The sequence below is a fragment of the Peromyscus eremicus genome, chromosome 18 (genome assembly GCF_949786415.1).
Source record: "Peromyscus eremicus chromosome 18, PerEre_H2_v1, whole genome shotgun sequence".
Taxonomy (NCBI): domain Eukaryota; kingdom Metazoa; phylum Chordata; class Mammalia; order Rodentia; family Cricetidae; genus Peromyscus; species Peromyscus eremicus.
This window is the reverse complement of record NC_081434.1, coordinates 33776095-33794813: the sequence shown is the minus strand read 5'-3', so window position 1 is coordinate 33794813 and position 18719 is coordinate 33776095. Positions and strand designations below refer to the sequence as shown.

Genomic DNA, 18719 nt, shown 5'->3' with positions numbered 1-18719 from the left:
AGCTTGTTGAGAACCCCTGAGCTGAATTTGCAGACTTCCCTCTGGACATGGTGGGGCTGGGAAGAATTCATCACCCTGGCAATGGAAAGTCGGGCTGTAGGGCCAGAACTTAGCATTTCTTAGAAGTGACAGGATTGGCATTTGCTTGCCCACACTCGGCAGGAGTCCTGGCCCACAAGCCAGCTAAAGGGCAGGAGAAACAACCCGCCCAAGCCAGGAAATGTGCACGGCTTTTATTCTCCGCAGAGGCCAGCTCCCTGGCCCAGGGTGTCTGCACCTCTGGTGACCAGAAGGAGCCCCTCAATAAGACTCTTTGTGTAAGAACTCAGCAAAGGCGCCAGCATTTCAGATTGCATCATGCTGGATGCTGCCGTGTTATTTTTTCCTAGAACTGGCCTCAGCAGCTTCAATAATTATCAGGAACATTTGAGCTTAAACCCAAATTGAAAGGTTTGCTCTGTTCGGCGGGAGAGAGACAAACATCCAGCCCAAGTGCTGACAGGTAAACAAATTTAAACCAAGTTATTTGAGTCTTTGGTTCCACGGCATTTCCTTCTACACAGTGAGTGGCCTACGAGGTTACTAGGATAAATTCATGTTTTGAATCAGCGTTCCATTTTTTTTTTCTAGTCGTAGGCAATTTCACAAGTATGCTAGGCCAGCTGGCCTCACAGTTAAAAATTAATGAGCTCTGCCAGAGTTCCCATGTCAGAACCTCCACTCACTAACTAGACAACCTAAGACAAGAAATCTAGCCCCTCTGGACCTCCATCTTAATCTGTTAAATGGTAAGAATGAAAATACATGCTATTATTGTAGGGTTGCTGGGAAGATAATATAATCCATCTGAAACTCTTAATCTATGTACAACCGACACACAGAAATATCAAGTCTAAGAGACTCAAGTCATGCCAAGTCCTGATATTTTTGTAAACTAGTGAATCAGTATTAACGATAAGATGTACCCGACATACTCATTGAATGGGCTTTATTCATGGGAGAAATTCTTAACTGTGTGGAGAAAAGTTCTGTGAAAGCCGCTGCAGGTGTGTTGGGCTCCAGTCCACAGACTCAGGTGATCTGAGAACTAATTTACACGATACTCCAGAGCCAGGTTCGAACCACAGTGTGTCACATTAACATTTAATACCCAATGTTAGGGCTTTTTGGGTTACCCTCAATGAAGACTTCTCAAAGTCTACACAGTCTTCTAAACCATACAGGACAGCTACATGTTTCTCACCGGAGGCCACAAACTCACACCTCTGGGCAATATGTAAAACAGGATTTCTGTTTCGTAGTCTGCAATTTACATGCCCCTCTGGATTGGAGGTGTTTGCACATTTGTTCCCAAGGAATACAGGATGTACTTAGAATGCAGCGGCCTTCTGTTTCTCATGGTAATACAGTTGAAATGTCTTCTGTAATTTATGCAAATAAACGTTGTGAAATGACTTCATTCACTCCTCCTCCGATCGCTGCGCTCCCTGGAGATCCTGTGGCCTTAAAAGAAGAACTACTTGGGAACTTTGAAGGGGAACTTGCTCAAGAGCCTTGCTTGGGTTATCTCAGGACACGGCAGAGCCCTGCTTCTCTGCCTGCCCTCCTGGAGGGAGACCTGCAAGAAGGACCTGGGGGGCTTGGGGAGAGGAGAGCTACAGGAAGAACCCATACTGCTTCTTCCAATCCACCTGGGAATGTCTGTCTTAACAAATGGCCATAGGAGTCCCTGATCCAAGTGAAAGCCACCCAAGGTCAATGGGCACCCATTTACAAGGAAAAAGGGGTTCCCCACAAGGATCTCCTTCCTCTTCCTCACCATTCAACTTCACTTAGACATGTGACCTCTAACCACAGAAGCTGGGCCTCATCCAGATGTGTTGCACCTGTATGTCCTGGTCCGTGGCCCTGTGTCACATCCTCCAGCCTTTTCTACTCGTCTCCCTCTGCCCATCAAAAAAAAAACGCCGGCTTCTCAAAGTAGACCCCTGGCCTCTCCTCAAGCCAAGTGGAATTTCTTCCCACAGCCATTGGAGAATGTCTTCATTGTTTTCCTCCTGATTACTCAGTCCCCAAGTGCTTGATGAGCGAAAGGACTTTGCAGCACTGTGCTCTCCCATCGGAACCCAGGACAAGTCTCACTTGGTACCGGTGGCTCCACCCAGCACTTATCACCCCACCCCCTACTCTAAACCCCTCCCTCCCAGGGGCGGGGCTTTGCTTTCCCTTCCCCACTTGATCCCTCTATCTTTCAGCCATTTTGGCCATGCTGGTCTCTTGGCCCAGGCTACCTCTCTTCATAGGCAGTTCCTCTCTTGCTCTCCCTCTCTCCTCACAGGGTCTAGTTTAGTCTGCTGGCCATGTTCAGCCTGGACTCTCCCCTCTGCCTGCCTTCTCCCTCATATCAATAAAAATCTTCTCCATACTTGAGGGGTAGTCAGGCCTCATCCTCTTAATTCAGTCTTTTCATTTAGCTTCTCCACCTGGAATGACCTACGTGTTCAAAATTGAACTCATCTTTCATACCCGCTGCTTCTTAAGACTTCCATTTCAGCAGGCAGTACCATCAGTCCTGTATCTCAATGTATACCCTGACTGACACGGGAAATATTTGCAGAAGCAAGAGAAACACAAGACATGATGTCTGCACACATGGCCCTTCCTTCAGCATCCAGTCACTGCCTTCCTTGAACTCACTTTCTGTCTCTTCGCTTCATCTGCATTCAAGACTCAACCAGAATGTCACTCAACCAGTGATACTCTACAACGGCCACCTAGACCAGTCCACCTGCCTCATGTGTCCCCCCCCCCATCCATTCTGTACATACTGCCAACTGAAGTCACTGAAACACCGTTCATTCAAAATCCATTCAGTTCCAGTACAACAAAAACAATGGCCTCCTTAGCCATAATGCTACGTCCCCTAAAACCTAATACGTACCCCGTAAATTCCTCTGTGAACCCTCCTCCTTGGCTTTATGTGTCCTGGGCTTATCACACAGAGATTCCTAGATGACTCTCTCACCAACCTTTCCACACTCAGCTTCCCTCACTACCCAGCTTGGTTCCCGTGGTTTTAACCGTCCCTCACATGTTGGTGACTCCTTAACTCTGTCCCCTGGTTCTCTGAGCTGGTACATCTTGACCTGAGTGTATCCTCTGATTTATCACAGTCCACACTTGTTACCCTTTCTCCAGCAGCTTCCCGCGGTCTTTGTGTTCAACCTCCAGCTCTCTCTTACCTCTCCGGTCACCATGGCCTGTGGCTGGTACTCTCCAAATGTCTCCCAGATCCAACTCCTCTGGCTGTGCCTGTCATAGCCTGACAGCTTCACTGTCCTTTAGCTGGAGTGTTTTTTACAAGGTATCCTACCTGGATACAGTGGCCCCTTTTAGATGTATGCCATCGGGGTAATGCCAACACAGTTAATACCGTCCATCGGGGTAATGCCAACACAGTTAATACCATCACTTAGACCCCTCCGGCTTTCTCCGACTCCCCCACACTGCTGCCTTTACCTTTGAGGATACCTTCCCATCTGACTAAACTACAGCTCTTCCTGATACCCAGAGCTCGTCCACATCCTTGTCTCACGCTCTTCTCAGCCCACAGTGCTCCCATCCTGTGTGCCAGAAAGGTTCCTACTGCTTCCTCAATGCCTGACCCAAGTGTGACCACCCATCCCTTAGCAACTCTCCATGTTCTTTTACTCCTCTGGGCAAATGAATCCCCTCTTCCTAAACATCCCCTTTGTGCCTCCCAGCTCTCAGGGGACTATTCCATCCAGGCTGCATCCTTAGCTCCACCACAGATGGTGCTCCCCCTTCATAGTTAGGGAACGGAGCCAAATCTTCTTCTTGTTCCCTGTGCTCTTCGGGTCTCCTCTGCACGTCCTAACTGTCTCGTGTGAATGTGTGCATGCACATGTGTGCACTTCATCATGGCTAGGTGAAGGGGTTAATGCGGCACTCGTGACGCTGTCACAGGCTGATGACGTAATAAGGACAGAATCCTTACACTAGGTCCCAAGGTTGTAAAACTAGTCACTTATGTCCTTTTTACATCTTGCAAAATTAATGTTCAGTGGTTATTTATTTACTCTAATGAGGGATGTGTGTTCCACTTGGCTTATGCCTCTAGAAGCTGTTAATGTCCTGTCAACTCATGTCTCAGCCTCCTAGGCAGTTTTCATGACCCTAAATTACATATTGGCCCATATTCTTGACCTTGTGAGCAGCACCTGTAAGCTCTTGAGAACGAGAACCGTGTCTCTCTACTAACCCTGGGCAAGCAAGGAAGCGTCTGGGTGTTCAGTGACCAGCTCCGTTCGAGCTGATTAAAAAGAGGAGGCATCCGCTACCTAACAGAATGCAGCATCTCCTCAGTGGCAAGTATCTGCTGACGTCTTGAGTGGGTGCTTGAGACAACAGGAAAATCATTCAGACTTTAGGAACCCCAACACATAGACCTTAAAACCAATGCCGGAGGCACACGGACTCTGTGATAGTAGCAACCCAGTTAAACATTATTTTAGAAAAGTTGGGTCAGTGGTAAAGGCACTTACCACCAGGCCAAAGTTCGATCTCTGGGTCTCACATAGTGGAAGGAAAGAACCAACTCCTACATGTTGTCCTCTGACCTCCACACGTGCACTGCAGCACACACCCCGCCATCACACATATACAATTGTGTGTGTGTGTAAAACTTTCAGAAGTGACGATCTCTAGAAAGCCACAAGGTTGTCTTAATTCAATAAAATCATAGTTTTAAAGACTTGAAAGAGGACTGGAATCCCATAAGAGTTTGTGCAGCTCCGATCTGAAGGAAAGGGGTAAGGAGAATCTCACGGAGAATCTCGCGCATCGGATAGAAGAAGTATTGAAAGCGGTGGAGAAGACAGATGAAGAAGAAAGAGCCATGAGCGGTCAATAGCAGAGAAGCAACAAGGGGGACCCAGGGCACAAGGAGGGAGGCACTCCCTTGGGGTGTTTATCTCGGCAGCCCACAACGTGGGAGCCAAGAACCTTCCCACCTCCCGCAGAGACCTCCTACAAGGAAGTTCTCGGCAGTAGGAAAGGTCATCATAAACAAAGCTGGAGGCTTGGCTGGGGAAGTGTTAACAGAGTAAGAAGGAAGCTGAACGACCCTTGAGAGAAGGGAGAGAACAAACACCCTGTTTTTCTTCTGAGGATGGTACAAGAGACAGGAGGATGGGAACCACCCTAGAAGCGGGAGCCGACAGGATGCCTTGCACTCTGGTTGCTCTCCCTTCCTCCAGACTCCCGCTCTCTGACTCCGGATCAAAGCCGTCTGGCCACCCCATAATAAAGGAAGTCGAGTTTAGCATTTCAGACCTAGCAGGCTGTCTCCACTCAGTCAGCACTAATCCGGGGCGGCTGCTGAGCAAACACCCTGGGGCGTGCATACTCAGACTCTGAGGGTGAATGCCTGCCCCGTGCTAGAAGGGATCTGATTTCAGCATCTTGCACAGTACAGGTGAGATGAACATAAGTCTTGGCATAAACGAGAAAGGTAATGCATCGGCCCTGGATCCTGAGTTAACTTTGCCTCGGGGAGACAGGAGTAATGGGACACAAAGGGAAAATGACAGGAGGAGGGGACAGATGAGAACAAGGTGCAAAAAAAAAAAAAAAAATGAACCGGAAGTTCCAGCTGGCACTTCAGCCTGCCAAGGTGCCTGGTTAGAGGCCGGGGGGGGGGGGGGGGTTCCACACCCCGGCTCCTCCCCCTCTGCCTCCAATTTGGTAGCTTGTGCCAGCAGAGACAGCAAGCAGCCTTGCTTCTCGGCGACATTCGGATAGGACCTCTGTGGCTGAGCTCTGGCGGCCTCCCATCTCTATACCATTTGACTTTTGTTTGAGTTTTACAGTCCCTTGTTGAAGTTCTTGACTGTCTGCTCTGGCAACTGTTGCTTATTATAAACTTAAAACCCAGGGTGACGTCCCCGGCTCTCTATAGCTCCTGCTAAAGGCATCACACGTGTTCCTGCCATGAGGTGGCTCCGGGGCACCGAGGGATTGGCAGAATCACCCTGGTTTTCTTCTCTGCACATCAAGCTGGAGGTGAAAAGTTCAAATCTGGATTTGGCTCTAACGACCGTGATGTGGAACAGGACAGTAATCACGTGACGCGGCGCGTCAAGGCTCCCTCACTTTCAGGGGACTGGGTTAGTGGAGCACACGTGTCCTCTCTTGTAAAGAAAGTTTCCCCTCCCCAGGGCAAAGGTTTAGAGGGTGTTCTCACAGGTGACCAAATGCCGTGTGCCCACAGGGTCCCACTTCGCAAAGGCACCCCAGAGGAGAAAAGAATGTTTCCATGGCTAAGGGGAAGTGCTAACTAAGGTGGGCAAGGAAGCGCATGAGCCAGGGAGTAAACCCTCCCATAGGAAGGGTTCAACGGGATGTTGTTCATTCTGGTTCTGAACCCTGCCCGCGCCTGCCCCCCAAGGGGGAGAGCCGAGGGTGGGTGGGAGAGCCGAGGGTGGGTGGGAGAGCCGAGGGTGGGTGGGAGAGCCGAGGGTGGACGGGAGAGCCGAGGGTGGACGGGAGAGCCGAGGGTGGGCGGGAGAGCCGAGGGTGGGCGGGAGAGCCGAGGGTGGGCGGGAGAGCCGAGGGTGGGCGGGAGAGCCGAGGGTGGGCGGGAGAGCCGAGGGTGGGCGGGAGAGCCGAGGGTGGGCGGGAGAGCCGAGGGTGGGCGGGAGAGCCGAGGGTGGGCGGGAGAGCCGAGGGTGGGCGGGAGAGCCGAGGGTGGGCGGGAGAGCCGAGGGTGGGCGGGAGAGCCGAGGGTGGGCGGGAGAGCCGAGGGTGGGCGGGAGAGCCGAGGGTGGACGGGAGAGCCGAGGGTGGGCGGGAGAGCCGAGGGTGGGCGGGAGAGCCGAGGGTGGGCGGGAGAGCCGAGGGTGGGTGGGAGAACTAAGGGTGGGTGGGTAAGCTCCTGGAGCAACCTGTCGGTGGGAGCTTCTCTACAAATCTAAATCTTAACACCAACTTCAAGCACAGCCAGTCCTGAAGGGCCGAAGGCTTGTCAGGATAAGCCCGAGCGGCCCATCTGGTCCCAGATAAACCACCAACCGGCTGAGAGAAGGCAGGTGTGGCTGAGTTTTACCGTATCTCTGCCCTTCCCCCATCTCTGTTGCCCACAGCCACACCAGGAGCAGGGCCCACACTCCAGGAACATAAAGGAACCTCTGGTGGCGTTTAGGTCCTGAGGCTCCACTGTGTCCCCAAGCGCCCTCCTTCCAAGCTCTCTCATTCTCTGTCTGTCTGTCTGTCTCTCTCTCCCAGGAAGCCTGAGTCCATTTTTGAAAATCTTAGTACTCACTCAATGAAGGCGGAGTCCTCTCAGCTTGACTCCCAGATGCCTGAGGCCCACAGGCCTCTGTTACAGAAGCCTGGCTTCCCTAAGCATTCTCTCCTCCAGGCTCTAGGCCAGAGGTTCTATCTCCTGGGATTAATGCTTTGTCCACATGCTAGGATCCCTATCTCAGGTCCAGGTCCCCAGCCCTGCCTCCCTCGGCCCCTCTGCGAGGTCCACCCACTAAGTTTAGAGTAGCTAGGCCCAAAGCCACACTAGAAACCTGAGGGATTTTCCCCGAGGTAGCCAGGGCTACGTCGTGCAGAGTAGGTGATCCAGGCTCACAGAGAACATACACACCAAGACAGGAGGTGACCTGGCCTGGTTCTAGACCACTCTCAACCTTACAGTCATAGACACGGAGGCCAGACTGTCCACCTGGTAGCTCTGATCCCTTACTCGCCTGAGCCAGCCGCAGCATGAGCTGCTACATGGCCAGGCAGCCCTGCTTTGTTAGGGAATGCTAATGGAGGAGTGCATGTGCCCCGTCCCAACCTACCACAAGAGCCCTGCGCCTCTCTCTCCTCAGTCATGAATGCCACTTCCCAAGAGCGAGCCGTCCTGTCACCCCTGCCTGGGAAGCCTTGCCAAGCAAAGTAGCAAAGACTTGCTGGCAGCTGGTCTGCAGAAACTGTGGTCTGCCCGTCAGTCAGGGTCCAACAGCTGCTCGCCCACCCCCCATCCCCCATCCCCCATCCCCCATCCCCGTAGGATGTGGCAGCAGAGAGTGTTTGGCTTCTGAGTGGATACTGGAGGCAGACAAAACAGGTCCAAACTCATTCCTCCTACGTACAGCCATGGGACCGAGTTAAGGTACATACCCCCGTAACCCCAGTCGCCTCAGCTAGGCGGTTGCAAGGACAGCGGTATCCTCGCCAGGGGGCTGCTGTGGCATGGATGGCAAGGCGTGCCACCGGTGTGTGGCGAATATCTGGCACATGCCAAGAGAATTTGGTGTCTACTGTTGGGGCCAACCAAGACCGCCATGACCATGACAGAATTCCAGCCCACCTACAGTGTGATCCCACCTGGAACCACAAAGCTCCAGGATGATAATGCCGCCGGGCAGCTAGTTAGAGCTGGCTAGGTAGGAGGGCAGCATGGCCACCCTCCCAGTGTACTGTCACTACACGGCGTCACTCAGACAGCACTGTCCCCCGTCCCACACCTAGGAAGCTGGGGAGGCAGAAGCAAAGGTTAAGCCAATGCTAACCTCTACCACTACCACGCTGTGGTCCGGGACCACCTCTTCTTTCTGTCCTGCAGCTGAACCACACACCACTATGACATTTTGCCAGGGGAAAAAAAAAAAAAAAAAAGGCCACCTTCTCCAGGGACTCACAGCAGCTAAGACTTTCACACTATGTGAGATGGCTCTCCTCTCCCCATGGAGCTTCCCCCCTCCCCAGCACCCCTGCTTTTGGTGGGGACTTTCCTTCTGCGTGAAACCCTTGAGTTTCTTGTTAAAGGTCAACATGACACACGCAGCTTCACACTGTTACCCGTGAACACGGATCTTCTTATCGGACGCACGTGACTTCTACGTGCCTTCAGAAAATCATGCCATTAAAAACTTCCTAAGGCCTAAAATGCCCCCTCGAAAGTGCAGATGCCCCCAGAGGTCTCCCCACCCTCATAGCCTATGTGCATGATCCATCTGAGGTTACTCTGAGTCACAAAGAGCAAATGCCCCTCGGTTGCCAGGATACCAAGCCTTTCCTCGGGTGCGCCTCTCAGTATACACAGTGACTCTGGGACACTGGCCAGCGGAGAACTCTTTTGAGGACTATGGGGGTGGCTCTTCCTTCTCCCCACGAGGCCCCCGGGAAGAGTGTTTACCTGTGCCGTGAAAAAGGCTGGAGTGAGGGATCCTGAGGGGAGGGCTGGGCTGTTGAGGGCGATGGAGCCGATGTCGGTGCCGGAGAGCAACAGCTGAGGTGCAGAGATTTCCAAGCCTTTGGGTTTTTTGCCTTTTGGGGGAAGAGATGGAGACTTGGTTTTGGAGCCCGATGACAGATTCAAGGGTTCCAGAGACTCCGAGTCATGGCAGGCTGCCTCGAGGAAGAGGCTTCTGTGTTCGGAAGGGAGGGGAGAGCTGGGGGACAGGGATGGGGACCGAGATGAGGCGGGTGACGCAGACGAGACGCTGGCAGCATTTGGCAACATTAAAGAGGAGATCTTGGCCGAGACGGACGAAGCCAGGAAAGCGGACGCTGCCGCGGCCTCGGATGTGGAAGGCAGGGACACCACAGGTCTGGTGATGTGCTTGTCGGTTTTATTGGTCACAAACCTGATCACAGTCCTGACTTCTTCCACAGGGGGGCTGTCCTCACACGGCTCCTCCAGCTTCTCCGTCTTGATGGCCTTGAAGGCCTCAGGAGGGTTCTGCAGGGAGTTGATGGTGAAGGAGGAGTACAGGCCGGAGTGGATGTATTCATTTCGGCTTGTGCTTTTGAGGGCGGACAAGCCATGCTTGTGGACCTCTCGGCCTTCGGGGGACACCTTACAGTCGCTGTCCTGCAGCAGGAGGCTCTCCCGGCTGATCTCCACCGCGTGAGGATCCATTTTTAGGATATCCGGGAAAGAGACGAACTTGTACACAAACTTCTGCCCAATCACTTTCTTGATGATGTTCTGTGAATACAAAAGCGGACATTTAAAATGGGTGAGCCGGAGACAAGGAATGATGAAATGTTGGCAGCCGAAGCCCCCAAAATATTCCTGATGTCCACAGGGTGGTTAAGAGGACATCAGAGACTCTTAACGTCAGAGACTGAAGGCCCCATTTGCACTTTGGTCCTGCTGCCCAGGAATGATGTACTCTCCAGCCTTTGGCCACTTTCTCATCCGTATTATTGTAACAATTTTGTAATAGCAAAAGCTACCCGCTGAGTTAGCAGGTATTGTGTGGGATGATTCACACCTCCGCTCACAGAATCTGCACAGTAATCCTACAAGCAGGGTTTGTCTTTCTTGTTTTACAGTTAGGATGAAGGATGAGGACCGCATTTCAGATCGTCAGCATCCACGTAAACGCTGGCCAGGTGTGGCGGCCAGCACTCGGGGACACAGGGGGTCTCTAGCGCAAAAGCTGGCTAGCTAGACTAGCCTGAATCCTCGAGCTCCATGTTCAGCCAGAGTTCCCGCCTCGGTTAAGTAAAGTGGAGAATAACCAAGGAAGACATCTGATGTCAACTCTGTGCCTGGACCCACATACCATGTATACCCAGACATGCATGCACACCACACATGCAAACACCAACAGTTCTAAGAATTAGGAAGTAAACTTTCAGCACTGAAATGATTCATTACAGCAAGGGAGTACTTCCTTCACCCTAAGACAGTACTGTCTTACCTGCCTCTGGGCGCCGAGCAGCGAGCGCAATGAAATCATAACAGGAAAGGACTTTGCTACAAAGCATTGGAGAAATGTGTGTTATCGCTACCCGGCAACACAACATTCTTTTCAGTCCGGCAGCCGTTTCTGGGAAGAGAGCCACCGGAGGGAAACGAATTGCCTGCTTTTGGATATTTATGGCATTCCTTTCATAGTCTTGGTTGCTAGTGTCTACGTTCGGCTCTTCGGTCCCTCTAACATTAGGATGTAAATGAAAGAAATGGAAATCACTGTCAAGGCCCAAGTTTTCCCAGCCCATGAGAAAGTGGATTTTATAGGGAAGGCTACGTTGTTCTTCAGGCTAACGGAGCCGGGGGAGTAGTCCTGCAGGACCTACCCAGTTCCATGTCTGTCTGGCAAACACTGGCTGCGGGTCTCGCCCCGTGGTTGACTCTAAGAACTGGGTACTCCAGGGAGAAAAAGATGGCTTCCCTCTGGTTCAAACAGCCAGTACTATTCTGTGTTGAAAGGAGCCTGAAGGTTTCCTCAGAAGCCCTTCCTCCTCAGCCATGTGAGATACATCATCTGAGGAAGAAGCACTTCACTGACTGGGTCACAAGTGCAGCTACCTGGTGTATAAATCCCACAGCAGCGCACAAGCAGGGAGGAAGGCAGCATCCTTCCCCTGCCAGGACAAGCAAGCATGGGAATGGAGCCACAGCCCCAGACTGCCAGCACCGACTGGCACTAAAGCCAGGGCCTGTCCACGTTTCCACACGGGGGTGCGGGGGAGCCCAGTACCCCAATAGAGAGATCTCCATGTGTTCTGACCCTCCTCGGGTGGTCCTGGCTCGTTCTAAGTATGAGCATGTTAGCTTTTTGCCTGCTAGGTTTCCATTTTTTTTTTCCCCACCCTTTCAACAACAGGAGAGAAGGGTCCCTTTGCCCGTCACTGAGATGTTCAAGAAGAAATTCCCTGGGGCAGGTTTTTACAGGAGGCATGCAAGGTCCCTATGCAGGAAATCCCAAACACATGAGCCCCAGAGGGAGACTTTGCCCAGCACAGCACACAGATGCTCCCTTGTCTAGGGACAGGTCAGATGAGCGTCAACGTTGAACAGTCCCATGGCTGGTGTGCTGGTGCTCTGGCCTGCAACTCGCTACCACCCCTACCCCCCCAATCCCGTGACTCTAGCTGACCTCACTCCCACACCTCACGCTGGCAAATCTTCAGAGGAATGGGGGGAACACAAAGATTCCACTAGCTGCTTGGGGGTGGGGGGTGTCTCTACTAAGAACGGCACCAGACTGGGTAGAGGCCATGCCAGGAAAACCAGCTCTCCCCTCCCCCAAGAAAAGATTAAACAGGGGGAGTCCTGAGCCTGCCTGACCCAAGTCAGGTGAACAGCGTGGGGATTACGTCTGGATAAAGCTGTTTCCTAAGAAGGATGTGGAGAACCTACTGTGCGTGCCCGTTAGAAGACAGTGGACATGATCCTGCTGCTCCATGGCAACATCCTCATTTGCCAAACCCTGCTCTGCAGAGAAAAGGTGGACACAAGGGTGGGGCGTGGCTGGGGGGGGGGCTCAAAGGGTAAAGGGCTTGCTGTGTAAGGACCAGAGTTCAGATCCCCAGCACCCATGTGAAAAGCCAAGCGTGGTGGCACATGCCTGTGACCCCAGCACTGAGGGGAGGTCACAGAAGCATCACGGGGGGCCTCACTGGCCAGCCAGTCTAGCCAAATGGGCGAGTTACAGGTTCTGAGAGAGACAGTGTCTCAAAAAAAATTAGGTGGGGAGCTATTGAAGAAGACATCTGAAGTCAACCTCTGGCCTCCTCATGTACACACACAACCTAGCACATGCGCGCGCGTGCACACACACACACACACACACACACACACACACACACACACACACCCCAAACCGGAAAAAGTGGTAATGGGAGGGTCTGTGTCGACTGCTGGTCTGGAAGCCTCCCAGTGGGGCATTAGAAGGGCTTTTGAGGAAAGTTCACCAGCACTGGGGGTAGATGGGACAAGACGCCACAAGGAGGAAGTGTGACTGCTGGGAAGAGCGAGGATGGGCTCCACCTCTTTAAAGGCCAGCTGGCAAGGTGGATGCCATCTGGCTCCTTAGCCACAGGGAAGGCTGAGAATGACCCAAGGCAAGGATGGGGAGGGAAGGGCAGGGGCCGAGCATCAGAGAGATGCTTCCCAGCATGCCAGGGGCTCAACATCTGCTCCCATGACGGAAACTAGCAAGGAAAACCAAGTTGGTACCCACAGCTAGAGCGTGAGAAGTACGGTGGGCTAGGGAGGCAGCTAAAGCAACTTGTCTTCCAGGGCAGATCCCCAGAATAGGAGAGACCATATCGGCAGACCTCCCTACTGTTCCAGAAGAACATTTCCTACCAATTCGGCTGGGCAAACACAGTGTAGGCAGTAATAGCAGCTGGGGTTCGCTGAGCATGCATTTGCTGGGCACTGCCTAAGAACTCGAAGCTATTAACTCATTTAGTCTTCCGTGAGATTATCACCCCATATGACAGATGAAGAAACTGAGGCTTCATGGACTATAAATTACACACCATCAGAAACTCGTACTTGGAAGCATCTGGCTCCTGAGCTCTTGGCCAGAATAGGTGATTTACGTCAGCCAAAGCAGAGCAGCACTTGGGTAGGGCTCTTATTATGGTAAGTGATGGAGACATTCTGGAGAGGTTCGCTTTTCACCCCTTCAGTACCAGACTCACAAGTGTTTGTTACTCCCTGTTGCCTGGCAACCGGACAAACGCGGATGCATGTCCAGTTGAGCCAAGGGACTTTCTGTGGCTTGAGAGAGACAGTTGCATACATCTGCCTCCTTTCTATGTGGGGAACGAGCCACCGTATCATCCCCCATGAAATGTGGAATGTGACTCATAGCCAGAGCCGACTCTGCACCCTTTCTGGTGAGCCCCAGGCAGCGGGGACAAGGTCAAGGCCAACTTCAGAGAAAGGGAAACAAGATTCCCCTACCACTGACACACAACTGCGATACCCAGAAAAGGAAGGCTGGGCTTGGAAATGACTCCTCTGTGGAGTTTGTCATTCAGGAAATGACACCTGAAGTGTGGCCAGTTTGACAGGTAAAGGCACAAGGTGTCAGAGCAAAGACGACGCCTCTCCCAGCTCACTTCCTCAGCAACAAACTGGCCTCCATTTCCCCCAGAACTGTCTGCAGCCCTGACAGGTCACACACGGACTCACCTCTGAGAACATGTGTGTCCATAACTGTGCTTAAATATGTGGTGGGTGTGAAGAGGACAGGGCTGTGTAAATCATCCCAAATACTGTCATCTCTTACCTCACTGTCTGTGGGGGGCGGGGCGGTTAGCCTCTGGACCCTGCATCTGCTCAAGTCTCTTACACAAAGTGACACAGGACTCCCAGACAGACTGTGCACACCCTCCCATATACTTTACACAATCTCCATATTACTTCTATCTCCTAACTCAATGTTAATGTTATGTACATGGTCAGTATACTGAATATTGACAAGGACAGACGTGTATACATGTTCGGGACAGGCACATCTTTTCAAATCTTCTCCACTCTGTTTCGGCTGGATTCTCAAAATCATGTCTACGTGTAGTGGACAAGATGAGAATTTTCCTGAACTTTTACGACTTGGTGCATGTACACGCATACTGTCTACTATGTGTACACACAGAGAGATGCTTCTGGGGTGGAACTTACGTTCCTAGTTCTATCAGGATAATATTCAAATAAGCTCACTAAGCATTCGCGTAGTACATGAATTTGACTATAGAGAGCAATGACCCTCTAATGAAGCCAGAGGCCACTGGCAATTTCATACAAATATCTCATACAGACACATGTCTACATGTGCTTTGCCCCACAGCACTTTTATAATTATATATATATATATATATATATATATATATATTTTTTTTTTTTTCTTTTTTATTCAGGGGAGAGCGCGAACGCAGTCCCCCACTACCACAAATTATGCAGTCGAGTTTCCCGCATTTGGGGAAATCGCAGGGGTCAGCACATCCGGAGTGCAATGGATAAGCCTCACCCTGGGAAAACCACCTTCGTGATCATGGTATCTCCCCTGCCAGGTAAGTATTAATTATATATTTTTATTATTTGACGGTTTCATACATGTATCTGATGAATTTTAGTTCATCTCTTTCCCTATGCCCCTGTTATCTCCCCTCCTCCCACTTTCTCATCCTGTGTGTATGTGTGTGCTTGCGCGCGCGCACGTGTGTGCGTGCGTGTGTGCGTGCATGCATGCGTGTGTGTTTGTGATCGACGGAGTCTACTGAGTTTAACAGGGCTGCCTGCATAAGCAGTAGGAGGGAGGTTACGGGGCAGCGTACCAGCAGCTATAGTACTGAAGAAAGCGACACCCTTTTCCCCAGCCAATGGCAACTGAACAGTCCCTCGGGGCGGGGTAAGGCCCCATGATCCTCTTCCCTCTCATGATGAAACGCTGGCGGGTCGAGTCTTGTACAGGTCGGCTGCAGTGAGTTCTTGGAGTACATCAGCCATGTCCAGGAGACTCTTTGGCAACATCAGGCTCTTACAGCCTCTCCGCCCCCTCTTCCACAATCCCCAACGTCTCACTGTGCAGCTCTGGCTGCTCTGGAACTCCCTCTGTAGACCAGGCAGGCCTGGAACTCAGGAGACACCCACCTGTCTCTGCCTCCTGAGTGCTGGGATTAAAGGCGTGCGCCACCACGCCCAGCAGCCCCATGGCATTTTTAAACTAAAATCTACACAGATACGGTCTACTGTCACCACACGCACATCCCTACAACGTCACACCTTTGAGAGCTTCATCATCTTCTGTTTCATCCGTTTGTTGGCTAAGGAGGCTCACTGTGTGTGTGTGTGTGTGTGTGTGTGTGTGTGTGTGTGTGTGTGTGTAAAACATGCTTTACAGGTCTGGCACCTCAATTTTGATCTAAAGTCATGGGTCAGGCTTTGGTGCGTTCACACTTGTGATCCAACCGGTTTCCTCAACGGGTTTCTCATCGTGCTTCCTGGCTGCGCTCCCTTGACGCTCCATCTTCTGAGGGCTCCCTGGAATTGCAGCCTCCTGCCCTCTGACCTTGCCACTTCCCCCCCACCCCCACCCTGGGCTCAGCCCTGAGAAAGGTCAGCCACGCGGGCACAGCCAGGAGGGAGAAGTTGTACAGAAACTTCCTCCACCAGCTGGGACTTTTCTCAGCCTCGTGCGTGTGGGGAGCACAGCTCGGGAAGGGGACAGACAACACAGTTGGGCCTTTCCCGTAAGTATCTACTTGATACTACTGCAAGGCTGCTGCTTGGATTAAGTTTGAGCGCCACCCAGTCTCATTCTACCCACATGATTTGACATCCTCAACTGTAGAGTGGGACAGACCCATCCACCTAATGTTTGTAGCCAAATACCCAATAAAAGCCCCAAACATTCATTGGCATTAGTGTCACCATCCTTATTTTCCATGCCCATTTAGCCAATATTAATCCATTCACGCTACCTGCTCTTAGCCTGGATGACAGGTTAACAGTGAAAACGAACCTCTTGGGAGGCTGTGTGTATTCTCCTTGCTTTATCCACAGTTCTGTGGCCCACGGCCCAGCAGGCAGATTGCATCTGGTTTATATACCTCAACCAAGCAGGGGAAACACGGTGTTTTACTTAGTTGGATTCAGACAAGAAAGAGATGTGCGGTCCATCATGCTGAACACAAGCCGTAATGTGACGTTCACCACGATATGAAAACCTCACACGATCCAATGAATTCTAGGGGTTGGGGGAGGGAGGAGAGAGCAGTGGCCATCAGGGAGCCACTGCTAAATTGAGGACTCGTGAGATGCCCATGGATGGGGACCAAAGCCTACGGCAGAGACGCTGCACATCAGGTCCCGTGTGGACGTACAGACAAGAGCCAGACACCCAGGAGATGCCAACTGCTCCTGATGCCTCTTGAGGCAGGAAATGTGCTGCCGGACAAGAAGGCCCAGCCTGGCTTCTGGACAGTGGCTGTGGCTCCAATGGGAGACCACTGGAGGCTGCTGACCCTGGGGGCCTGTCACTCAGGTCCCTGGCAGTGGGATCCAGGAGCTTGAGTGCCAGCAGACACGGGATGGTGGATTTCTGTGGGGCACGTTCTCACAGTAGATGGATGCTCTGTGTGAAATGAGCTGTGGGGAAGAAGGGTCAGGGGGCAGACACAGCCAGCACACAAGCAGGCCACCACCCACCATGAACACAGCCACCTTACAAGGTGCACATGACCCAGCTGCTTTAAAGATGAAGTCAAGTCACTGCTCTTGTGTGGACATGGAGGTTTGATCCAATTTTCCACCCTAGAGAGGGGAATTAAATAGTGGGGCAGCCATAGAGTGGACTATCATGCCACTATTTCAGAGAACAACAGTGTGCTTGCTCCCTTGTATCTTTACATATTACTTAAGTGAAAAATTACAGTACCTATGGGAGGTTTCATCATTTCAGTGAATTGATGTTAATATGTATATGTATATATATGTTATATATATGCACATATATATGCACATACATATGCATGCATGCTTATAGGAGAAAGAAATTAATCTTAGAAGATGCATAATGTAATGTAACAGTGATTATAATATTCTTTTTTCCATCTGCGTTTTCTACATGACATGTATCTAGTATGTGTTGCTTGTCAGATTGAAACTGGGCCCGTGTCACATGACTTGTAACCATGCCTGAAGTCTAACCTGGGTTGTATTCACAGCTAGGCCTGAGACATTTCTGCTCAACGACCACACCCCCTTCCAGAAGGCAGCTGCCCTGGGTCCACAGGCTGCTACTGATGTTAAACCACTGCATTCTGGAGCAGCAGTGGGGTTTTGTTGATAGGGGCCTAGGAACTGGCTCCTCGGTGCAGAAGCAAGGTCCTTGCTGAAGAAAGGTGCTGTGGGATGGTCTGTATGGCAAAAGTGTTGCTGATTGGTCAGTAAATAAATCACGGATTGGCCATTGGCTAGGCAGGAAGTATAGGCGGGACAAGGAGGAGAATAAAGCTGGGAAGTGGAAGGCTGAGTCAGAGAGACACTGCCAGCCGCCACGATGACAAACAGCATGTGAAGATGCCGGTAAGCCACGAGCCACGTGGCAAGGTATAGATTTATAAAAATGGATTAATTTAAGCTGTAAGAACAGTTAGCAAGAAGCCTGCCACGGCCATACAGTTTGTAAGCAATATAAGTCTCTGTGTTTACTTGGTTGGGTCTAACGGCTGTGGGACTGGCAGGTGAGAGAGATTTGTCCTGACTGTGGGCCAGGCAGGAAAATTCTAGCTACAGAAAGGCTCCTTCTTCCTCCCTGTGGGGAGGCGCACTCTCTGTAGCCACAAACAGAACTGTTTCTGCTCATCCCTGGGGCATGGAGGTACCTGCTTTCATAAGATCCCCTGGCATGAAGCACTGGGACCCAGTAATCCCATCCTTGACTAGCTATCAACAACCAACCAAGGAGTGGTATATTACCTAAGGCGAGTAACAGAAAACTAACTTCTAGTACACGAGGCTTGGTGTGCCTTCGTGGCCAACAGTTCGCACAGTTAAAGCCAGCACTGATGAACCAAACATTACATGAAATAACACTGGCATAGCCAGACCCGGGTTCAAATCCCAGCCTCTCTACTTGGTATAGCCTGGAAACATTAGTCAACTTCCATAGGCCTCTGTTTGCCTTAAAACGGAAAAAAATAGCTCATGGGTTTGCTCTTAGAAGCTCGTAAGTGTCAGTACCCTGCTCACGGAGTCCTTGAAACACGTCTGTGCACAGCTGAATTCTGCCTGGCCAACAGTGGCCGTTGTACCACACTTTTATTATTCTGCTGTGGGGCAATCAGAATAACCTTAGATGGCACCTCACTCTAAAGCCTGTGAGGGAGCCTCACCCACCCAAATGCCCATTTCGCAGATGAGGGACCCGGAGCTTTGCCCTGAGTTC

General features: G+C 51.5%; 1 protein-coding gene, 1 long non-coding RNA gene and 1 other non-coding gene across 3 annotated transcripts in view; 1 reads left to right on the top strand and 2 right to left on the bottom strand.

Annotated features, from left to right (window-relative positions):
* Elk3 (ETS transcription factor ELK3) overlaps positions 1–18719 on the bottom strand; it is a 65440-nt gene that overhangs the window by 7150 nt on the left and 39571 nt on the right. The window contains exon 3 of the mRNA XM_059245261.1: positions 9215–10009. Coding sequence (XP_059101244.1) covers positions 9215–10009 — 795 coding nt within the window. The remainder of the gene's footprint in view (positions 1–9214; positions 10010–18719) is intronic.
* LOC131894909 (uncharacterized) lies at positions 9124–10267 on the top strand. The gene is made up of 2 exons (XR_009375051.1): positions 9124–9312; positions 9694–10267. It is a non-coding gene; the product is annotated as an uncharacterized LOC131894909 (long non-coding RNA).
* LOC131895387 (U1 spliceosomal RNA) lies at positions 14686–14849 on the bottom strand. The gene has a single exon (XR_009375150.1). It is a non-coding gene; the product is annotated as a U1 spliceosomal RNA (small nuclear RNA).